Source organism: Branchiostoma belcheri, unplaced genomic scaffold, assembly GCF_001625305.1.
Source record: "Branchiostoma belcheri isolate BF01 breed outbred unplaced genomic scaffold, Haploidv18h27 scaffold61, whole genome shotgun sequence".
Taxonomy (NCBI): Eukaryota; Metazoa; Chordata; class Leptocardii; order Amphioxiformes; family Branchiostomatidae; genus Branchiostoma; species Branchiostoma belcheri.
The window spans coordinates 168,694-179,396 of record NW_017804254.1 but is presented as its reverse complement, the minus strand read 5'-3'; the positions used below and the strand labels follow the sequence as shown (position 1 = coordinate 179,396).

Below are 10,703 nucleotides of genomic sequence, written 5' to 3'. Positions count from 1 at the left end.
ATTGGTCATTAATTATCCTGATGAAGGCGACAGTGGTCGCTGAAAATTTGATCCCTGTAAATAGTGTGTTGGAATAAAGTTTAACGTTTTACTAAGGAAATACTTACTTGTCCTTGTAGTTGATACTGGGCTGTGTCGACAATGGTTGTCTCGACAATGACATACACCCAATATACTGGGGACAAATAAATTTATAAAGGGCCAGACCATGGAAAAGTGAGGGGTAATGGCACACATTTTCAAAGGATCAGACGCAATGTTTGGTCTTATTTCTTTTTATTACAGCGTCTTATTGCTGCTTTGTTGGTCGACGTCGACACGTTCCTGTGCCTTTTTTTTAATCATCCTTCCTTCTGCACTCCTTACTAAAATTAAAAACAGCGTAATATTTGAGACACCTGTTAGATGCTGCTACTCCAGTGTGCCAAACCAACAGAAGAATTTACGGTATGCAGAACACAAACAAACCTCATAGTTAAACGCCGATGAAGTCTATATACAGACACGTGAGTCATTGATACCCTTTTCATTAAGTCACTATTTCAGTTTTCCTTTTGTGGAGCCGTACACATTTTAATAGCTAACAAAAATATGCAAAGAAAAAAAGGAATGACATGCTCCATTATTTGCAAATGTTATACACGCACCCAGTGACCATTGATATTTTCATGTGAGGTACTATTCTAGATGTGTGTTTGTTTGTTTGTTTGTCTATGAAATAGACGGAAACATACTATGATATAGTCAGTGGGTTACAAATGTTAAACATGCACTCAATGACAATAAAAAAATCATCAGACATGTAAATAAATGGATTGTGGAAAGTACAAGTACTATTCTTCTGTTGTGGCCTGTATTTAACCCAGTAGGTATGTGTACATTAAAAATCTTCATTCACACATTATTGAGAGGACTATGAAACTTTATGTTCTACCCGTATACCAACCCACTCACTCGCCCACTCACTCATTCACTCACTCTCACTTAGCCAGTGAGTGAGTGAGTGAGTGAGTGAGTGGGTGAGTGAGTGAGTGAGTGGGTCGACGTCGCTCACCCACTCACTCACTCACTCACTCACCCACTCACTCACTCACTCACTCACTCATTCAATCCTTCACTCACTTGAAGACAGAAGAAAAATGTCTAGACTATGCATGATGTACAAAATGACTAATAAACTGGTGGATGTCCCAACTACTAAGTACCTAATACCAGCCCAGAAGAGAACAAGAAATAGCCACGCTTTCAAGTACCAGAGTTATCAACCAAGGATTGAGGTGTTCAAGAATTCATTCTTTCCTAGAACTATCGCAGAGTGGAACTCACTGTCACCAAGCACAGTAGGGGCACTGTCAATAGATAGCTTTAAACAATGTCTAGAGCTAGAAGTTCAAGGGTTAGGTGTAACAAGTCGATCGGTGTAATATAGCCAGCTGCTGCCGCGCCGCGTGCCTGCGAAGCTGGTGTGTTACGCCGAAAGGCGGTTATACCGGCTATACAGATACAGATACAGATACTCACTCAATCAATCAATCAATCAATCAATCAATCACGTACTCACTCACTCACTTGATCGCTCAATCACCCATTCATTCACTCACTCAATCGATCACGTACTCACTCACCCTCTCAATCACTCACTCACTTGATCGCTCAATCACCCACTCACTCACTCACTCACTCATCCACTCGTCCACTCACTCATTCAATCACTCACTCACTCACTCACTCACTCACTCACTCACTCACTCACTCACTCACTCACTCACTCACTCACTCATTATTGCTCTGAATGTATTATATGGACTACCAAACTTTTGGAAGGTAAATCATATTTATTATTTACAAAGACCTTCGAATTCTTTCAAAAACAGATTCCACACTGTTGAACAGCGTGGAAAGACCTTTACATTTCTCCTGATACATAAATAAAGTAAACGTTGATATTGCTTGCTGTTATTACATGCATATGCTAAGAAGTTAAATTAAAACACACGTTATCATTATGTAGACACCATGAACATGATGCAGACTCATACAACTATGTAGCTTATTAGTATACAAAATCTTATAAATATAGTTTGTAACTGTGCTATATACTTATACTTGCTATCATAAGAAAGTGATAGATATCCAATTGACACAACTTGTATCTATCCGCATACCAGTGAATAAAGGAATATATTATATATCTTTCAGATTAATGGAGAAATGTTACACATTATCTTAGCCAGTTGTAGGCAGCTTGATTCAACAGTACTAGTGGAGGATAAAAGCCATGTGTTACATATAAAACCACAGATTCCTTTTTAAAATCATTTTAGTTTTTTTAACTATCTTTGACTTAAAATAAACTTACAATTTTTTTTTAAATAAACATGTACAAGCAAACAAACATAGCAGTTACGACATTGCGGGCCAAATTGCCCTCTACTGTCTACAGCTCCAAATAGTAAAGCAAAAAGCCGATACAAAATATGGCATACATGACAGGAAACACAGCCCGGGCAACGTTGTCGATCCTGTCCGTAACACGCTGGATTTTCTCCTCTTCCTTCGCGTCTTCGTCTGTGGGAGCTCGGGGCGGCTCTGGGTTCAGTTTTACATACATGTAAATTACCGGCCCTCCTGGGTAACTGTACCTACGGAGGATTTTATTAGACTTGGTTGGTTTAGGCTGACCGGCGTACAGGCCTGGAACAACGATCATTTTCAGCTCCTCTTTTGTGAAGTAGAGAGATTTCCATCCCGGATGGGTGCGGATAGGCTCCCATCCGACGTGGATTTTGTCGTCACCGGGGTAGTGCACGACTCTCCACCCTCCGTCCATCTTTCTCTCCCACGCCACGGTTGGCCTGACTCTCAGCTTAGGACGGGGGATGTTGATTGGTTGACCGATGACGGGTTCGTCAGTTGAAACCATCCTGTACTGTCCGTCTGGCCCCTCCCGCCAGCGTGCCTTGATTGACGTCATCAGCATGGCGTTTGCCAACTCGCCGCCAGGGGGCCTCGGGATGACGATCCACCGTCCGTCGGGCAGCTTGTGCCACATGATCGTCTGCGGGTTAGTCAGCGTGGCTCTTGGTATGCGGGAAGGGGTCCGTTGAAGACCCTGGTCGGTACCGGTGGGGGCACGTTCCCTGGACCGCTCAGGTTTGTCTGACGCTTCCAGATTTTTCTCTTGCTCTGCTTTCTTCTTCTGATGCTATGGGTAAACAAAAAACACAGGTCAGTGTCATATCCTGATAGCTATATCATTTTGGTTCCTCTCTGAAATTTTTACTCCATCAAACAATAAATTGTATAATAAAAAAGTTAAAGTTACAGAAATGTTTAATTTGAAGTTTAAAGATATTTTTGACAAAAATATAGTGAATATAGTGAACAATATCTCAATAATCTTTAAGAATTTACTTTTTCTTCCAGTCGACACCGGACGAAGTAGACGATGATTGTCTCCAGGAACATGAGAATGACGACGATCTGGCAGCCGCTGAACCAGATGTCAATCGCTCTTGTTTCGTTAACCTGGGAATAAGGTACATGTAGTACAGATGTTTCTTTAATAGATGTCACAAAACAACAAGCTTAATTACGACGTTAGTTGGGAAATGTCTGACAAGGCTTTTTAGTGTAGGTACATACAAAATGCCTATAAAGTCATATATAAGGAGATATTCATCCAATGTTTCTACGTACTACCGAATCTGTATAACGTATAGGCATATGATAATTCAGGCTACCATTTTATAATGTAATATTGTTAAATGAGGTTATTGATTGATGTCTTATGTGAAAAATGTACTTTTATATTGTTTATTGTATTATCATTATTATCATTAGATGGCAAATGTCATTAAGACAACGTTCTTTCAAAGTAGGGAATGCAAATAGTAGTTATAATGTGTATCTTTTGTAAGAGGACTCCAGGAAGAGTAGTGGTTGTATTGTCACTAATGGTGATTCCTTAACAAACAAACAAACAAACAAACAAACAAACAAACAAACAAACACAAGCATGAAGTCTGCATAGACCATTGTAACACCGAGTCTCCTTACCCAGGACACAGCTCCGGTGGCGCTGCCCTTCACGATGACGGTTAGGAAGCCGGTGATGCCGAGTGTGATCCTGCCGGCGATGACGGAGGTCTGCAGCGGGAGCCAGAGCTGCAGGTACGCGGCGACCACCACAGCTGCGGACGGGAGGAACAGTCTGAAGGCGTAGCTGGACAGGCGACGGGTCATACGGAGACGAACCTCCAATGTGGTGTAACCGTTTGCACCTAGAAACAAAGAAGCTACGGTCATTCTTGTATAGAAAGACCTTTACCCGGACATGGGTCTTTTTTGAGGGCGACACATTCTTGTCATAACCTGTCGTCCTTGTCTAGGATTTATTAGAGTTATATACAGTCTAACATCGAGTGGGGAGGAAGATTCCTTCTTTTATCTATAAAAACAACTGTAGTATAGATAAAATCATTATTTTTATTCGAATATAAGAAAGTATATATAGAAGTCGAGGTCACATTGGTCACAGTAGACCAAATATTCAGAGTAATCATCACAGACATATACAAGGTAATATAGAATACGTCACATAATATTGCATAATATTGTAACAGTTGTTTCTCAAGTATTTCAAAATCAGTAAAAGAGCTCGCATTGAAAATGTGAATGTTTTTGAATAGCTGGTATAGATATTTTGAGATAAGTTTCATATGCCTATTAGTACGTTGTGGTGGTCATCATGGGCTTTAGAAAATGAAAAACACGTCACGGTGCCTGCACACGAAGACCTCATGTGTCTTTCGGAACATAATCCAAATATGTCTGTTAAACCCCAAAAATGTCGGGTACACCCATCGACAAATTCATTCCGCAATACCAAAACCAACACACCTTTGTTGTTATTTCTTGCTAATGAATTATGCATGGTAGGCTTAGAAGTTAGAAACCCTTTTTCATTTCCTGTACCTATGCTGTGCATCTCAATTAAATGAGTATATTACAGATGAATAGCATACAAGAATCGAAAGATACTGAAGATGACTAAATCAAGAAACAGTGTCTAAATGTTAGTAAAATCAGTGGGGTGGTTTTGTCCTAAGGAAACGATGGCCCAAATGATGTACACATATACAATATATATCACACGCCATGTACTTACTAGCTTGGCCCTGTTGACACCTGTTCAGTTCAAATCCACACTGTCCGACCGTGCTGGTGCACTGTTGACATTCGTCACTGAGATGACAGTCCGGGAACCGGCGGAACAGACATTCGTCCAGGCTGTACTCACACCTCTGCTGGAAGAAGACGCAAGCTGAAAAGAAATTTCAAACTTTAGATTGGGGTTGGGTCGTGTGGTGTAGTGGCACGGCAAAGTGTTCGACTGGAAGCAAAGAGGTCCCGGGTTCGAGTCCTGACATGCCCCCGATCTTGTGCCCTTGGGAAAGGCACTTTACACGACTTTCCTCACTTCGCTCAGGTAAAAATGAGTATTGTACATGTATTGTCCCCTGTGTTGGTGGCGGCATTAATATAAGATGAAAAACCTTGAGTGTGCCGGCACCACGTCTTGTAACTACATGTTGGAATATTTTTAAAAAATTCAAAACCTCCAGAAGTACATAAAATTCTCCCACTAACGTCCCTGATACATGTGTAACCTCCTTGGTTAAATAAAGTAGCTACAAACGTGCGGTGAAGGTTTTGAATGAAGAAATATTTGAATAGAAATTACTGTGTGATGTTCTGAATTGCTGGCTTGATTGATCTATCATTTGTAGGTATTTAAAGGCATCCAATGCAAATTTATGGCGACAAAACAAGCAAATATTCTAAATGAGAAAATCTGCCTGATAACTGCCATCTCTTAGTACATTTACGTCATCATTTTATGCTTGAAGTGTTCGAAATATCCTCAAAACAAACTACGTGTGGGGGGTGTCCTTTTTTAGGCACCACCAATAAGTAGCTATAGAATTAGCCCACGATACAAAAATAGCAACAATTTTCCGTCAGCGACATCGCATGTTCGCCCCCACAGTATGCTATGAGATAGGATTGACTCAACTTTCTAGCACATCACAATAATGAACAGAAAATCGACTCTGAAAATCAATTTTTGCCGCCCTGAAATTGGATCGGGTGTCTTGACATTAGAAGCTTATACTATATAACATTATATCTTACATCTGCCAACAAATACAGTTTAGAAACAATGTTTATGTTTCTACTTCTACTACTACGCTAGCTATCATAGGGTTTGACTTCTCATTATCCACTGCCTTCAAAGAATAAGTCAAACCCCATAATAGCTAGCGTAGTAGTAGAAGTAGAAGTTTTCCAGACCGTAGTTGTCTCCTATTATTGTATTGTATCTTTGACTGTGAAATCAATTAGCCTTTGGGTATGATTTTGCACATAAAGACTATGTACCTGTTGAATTGAGGTGAGGGTTGAGGGATGCCTGTACGTCAGCCCCCGTCAGTTCGAACTGTGACACCACACCGGTGGCGTCTGTTTTAACGGCCGCGTATCGGACATCGTCAGACGCCATCAGATGTAACCTCAGCCCGTTATCTACAAAGATAGACACGTACAGCAATTTTTTTTTTTATTCAACATGAAGTTTAACATTTAATTCATGGCTTGGACATTCGCAACTGAATAGTGCTACTTACATAATATTATTGAATCTCCCTTTCTCTCTCTTTCTCTCTCTCTCTCTCCCTATCTCTCTCTCTCTGAATGATGATATAAAATAAATGTACTTACATGCGTGCAGTTTGATACTGCATGTCTGGTTGTCAAAAGGGTACTTCTTCAGCACTACGGGGCAGGACACATGTAACTTCCGCCTGTGGAACAGAAAAAGAAAGGAAAGAAATACCATTTTACTTGAGATATGAGTGTTTTAAGTAAAATAAATTTTCGTCCGTTTCTAAAAAGACAATATTTTGAATCTCACAATTTAAAAAGAAAGGAACTGCAAAATGAGTAAATAGATGCCGTAAATTGCAAAAAAAAATATTGGAAAATGATATTAAAATGTAGTTCAATGCCACATGCAATTTCAAAACTGCGAAGGAATGAATATCGTAAATATCGTGTGTTCAGTCATTTCTTCAACCTTCAGATTTCATAATCAAGGCAACCTTATTTTTGACAAACGGTTTTGAGGTTCCCAGAGGATGTTACCTATGCAACACGGTCTAAGTTGAAATTAAATACTAACGTTATCTTGCAGACGGTGAGTCCGTCGTAGTTGACCCAGGCCGGTGTGTCGTCGTGAACGGGCGCGGCGCGGCGGACGGACGTCCCGAACATCAGCGGCGGCAGCCAGATCATGGACCGCGGCACGGGCACCCAGGTGGTGGCGATCCCCTGCAGCCTCGGGTCGTACCAGGACAGCGTGTACTCCACCGTCACGGACATGTTCTACAGGAGGGGGAGGTAAACAACAACATGAAAGGGGTGCTAGGGTAACGGAAATGAAAAGAAACCTACAGCGGGGGTCACTGGAAGACAGACGAAGAATGTCCAGACTGTGTATGATGTACAAAATGACTAATAAACTGGTGGACGTCCCAACCACTAATTAAAATAAGTATCTGATATCAGCCCAGAAAAGAACAAGAAACAGCAACTATAAGAGTTATCAACCAAGAATTGAGGTGTTCAAAAACTCGTATTTCCCAAGAACTGTGTGCAAAGATTGAGTGTAACAGGTCGTTCGGTGTGATATAGCTAGCTGCCGCCTCGCCGAGTGCCTGCGAAGCTAGTGTGCTGTGCCGAATGGCGGTTATACCGGCTATACTGATACAGATATATACAGAAGTAAACAACAACATCTCGTCAGATACTGGCTAGAATGTGACATAATTGGTACATGGTAAAATTGATATCAATCTTGATTTAATCTATACACCTGGCATGATATTACCTAAACGTAAACCTTCTTTTATTTTCACTTATGAAGATCACTGGATAGCGACCAAAAGAACCCGACCAAAACTTCTGACAGACCTTGTATCATTCAGTATCATGTAATGATTTAGAATTATTATATCCTGAATGGTCAGTCTTCAGAAACGTTACAGGAAAATGGTTTCTCGGAAACATTGCATGTGGTTGATAGGAGATGTTTCAAAATGGACGAACGATTGTTTGCCCTGAATGCCTGCTAGACTATCGAGAAGAACAAGGGTAAGACATACACATAGCTTGTATTAAAACTAACATGGTCTCAGTAATACTGATCAAAACGTCTTGTATAGATAAATCTAAGTATAAACGTACCGCGTGTTCCTCGTTCAAACGGCCGACCTGCCGAATGTACACAGATGTCACGATATGTAGAGTTTCCTCTGAAACCAAAGGCAGAAGAGAAGCGTTACTTATCCAAAGCCTTCAGTTGCAAAGAGATGAGGACATTGTCGATATGGCATACTTTCATGGGACTTCATATACAACAGAATTGTGCATTTAAAAACAAACTCCAACATTTATTAAGTAGGAAAACATGGCCACATACATGGTGGGGTCTACAAAAACGTGAAGAATGGATGGATGGATGGATGGATAGAGGGATGGATGGATGGATGGGGGGATGGATGGATGGATGGATGGATGGATGGATAGAGGGATGGATGGATGGATGGATGGATGGATGGAGGGAGGGAGGGATGGATGGATGGAAAGATGGATGGAGGGATGGAGGGATGGAGGGATGGAGGGATGGAGGGATGGAGGGATGGAGGGATGGTTGGGTGGATGGATGGATGGATGGATGGATAGAGGGATGGATGGATGGATAGATGGATGGATGGATGGATGGATGGATGGAGGGATGGATGGATGGATGGATGGATGGAGGGATGGATGGAAGGATGGAGGGATGGACGGATGGAGGGATGGATGGATGGATGGATGGAGGGATGGAGGGATGGATGGAAGGATGGAGGGATGGATGGATGGATGGATGGATGGATGGATGGATGGATGGATGGAAAGTACCGAACAAAGAGGTGCTGACAAAGTGACACACTTACCCTCCTGAATCGGCCTGGTGGATGTGTCGTAGCCTGGCACCACAGACTCTCCTGACTTCAGACTCTCGGACTCTGCCCACGCGATGGTGTGTATTGTTAGATTGTCACTTTCTTCACTTTCTCCTGGGCCCAGAAACCCCTACAGTTTACATGCAACAAAAGGAGAAGAAAAACAAACAAACAAATGTGGACAATAGATAGCTTTAAACAATGTCTAGAGCTAGAAGTTCAAGGGTTAGGTGTAACAAGTCGATCGGTGTAATATAGCCAGCTGCCGCCGCGCCGCGTGCCTGCGAAGCTGGTGTGTTACGCCGAAAGGCGGTTATACCGGCTATACAGATACAGATACAGATACAGATACAGAATATGATACAGGGAAAGTACTTTACGTTGGTTGGAGCCATTGATTCAATAAAGGAGACTAGAGTATAATTAGATACATGACTTCTATGACAATTGTTAATGCCATAACAAAGTTCCATTTTTTTAAAAATCCTGCATTATTTTTCATTTTACCTACAGTTACCATGTATGAGAATCTTGGTTAGGTAAAACAAGGATTGAGATCTTACATCAAAGATCGCTTCATGTTTAGGACCTGCAAGAGAATAATATATGATAGTGAGAATGTACAAGACCGTTCTTACACATATCCACTCTATTCAGTGATTACTTGTCAGTCAACTAGCTTGGTCTATCGTGGTTGGGGCGGGTTCTCTTCGGGGCTGCAGGAGCACTTCGCCGCCCGACTCAGCTAGGTTCCCCGGTAGGGCTCGGCGAGGGGAAACTATCAGCGCCCCTAAGAGAATCCGCCTCGACCACGATCGATAGACTGGACACCAGGCTATCAATTGGCGGGCATGAGAGAAATTAGCCATGTCACCTGAATCTACCTTGCCAATGCGAATCTAGAGAAATCAAAAGAGTAGACGTTAGAACAGTGAGGACAGAGTTTCTACCTGTACAGCCGGAATCTTCGTAGCACCACTTTGACCGGGTGCCGCGCTGCCCGCAGCCCCTGCCGCCGTACTGCGGGGCCGGGTTGGTGCAGCTCCGCCGGCCCGTCCGACGGCCTATGCCGCAGTCTGCGCTACAGCCGGACCACGGGCTCCACTCGGACCAATTTCCGTGTACTGAAACGGTAAAATAAATGTTACTAGACAGGTACCACGTGCAAAGCAAATGCATACTGTTTACCCTCACCTGGACAAGCTAAACAAACTACTCCACTGATTATACTCACTGTTAAGTCAAATACATTCATATTTTTGGTGAGCAGGGTGTTGCTTCAGCACTAGTAACCATGGTGACAGACGTCTGGTCCAGGCCATTTGATGTGTTTGGGACAGAAAAAGAAGAAGAAACGGAGCAAAAACAATATGTTTAACTTCTGTGAAGGTATTGCATAATATGGTGCAGTTGACATTAGAACTGTAGTCAGTCTGGACACATCGCATTTATTTTTCCTTTCGTTTGTTAATATGTTACATTCCATATTTTTACTACTTGTACATCAAATTAATGTCATAAACCAATATGCATTTTAAGATGATCATCAGACGAAACAAAATTGTTACAAGCTTATTGAGTTCATTTAAAGGACCAGTTCTCAACAGCCATATTTTGAATAATGAAATAAAATAA

General features: G+C 41.8%; 1 protein-coding gene across 1 annotated transcript in view; it reads right to left on the bottom strand.

Moving 5' to 3' along the window:
• Positions 1-10,703, bottom strand: part of LOC109482839 — a 28,329-nt gene that overhangs the window by 14,310 nt on the left and 3,316 nt on the right. Inside the window, exons 4-11 of the mRNA XM_019785681.1 lie at positions 9,060-9,198; positions 8,308-8,375; positions 7,244-7,446; positions 6,784-6,866; positions 6,445-6,588; positions 4,060-4,283; positions 3,415-3,528; positions 2,797-3,205 (exon numbers count right to left, since the gene is read on the bottom strand). Coding sequence (XP_019641240.1) covers positions 2,797-3,205; positions 3,415-3,528; positions 4,060-4,283; positions 6,445-6,588; positions 6,784-6,866; positions 7,244-7,446; positions 8,308-8,375; positions 9,060-9,198 — 1,384 coding nt within the window. The remainder of the gene's footprint in view (positions 1-2,796; positions 3,206-3,414; positions 3,529-4,059; positions 4,284-6,444; positions 6,589-6,783; positions 6,867-7,243; positions 7,447-8,307; positions 8,376-9,059; positions 9,199-10,703) is intronic.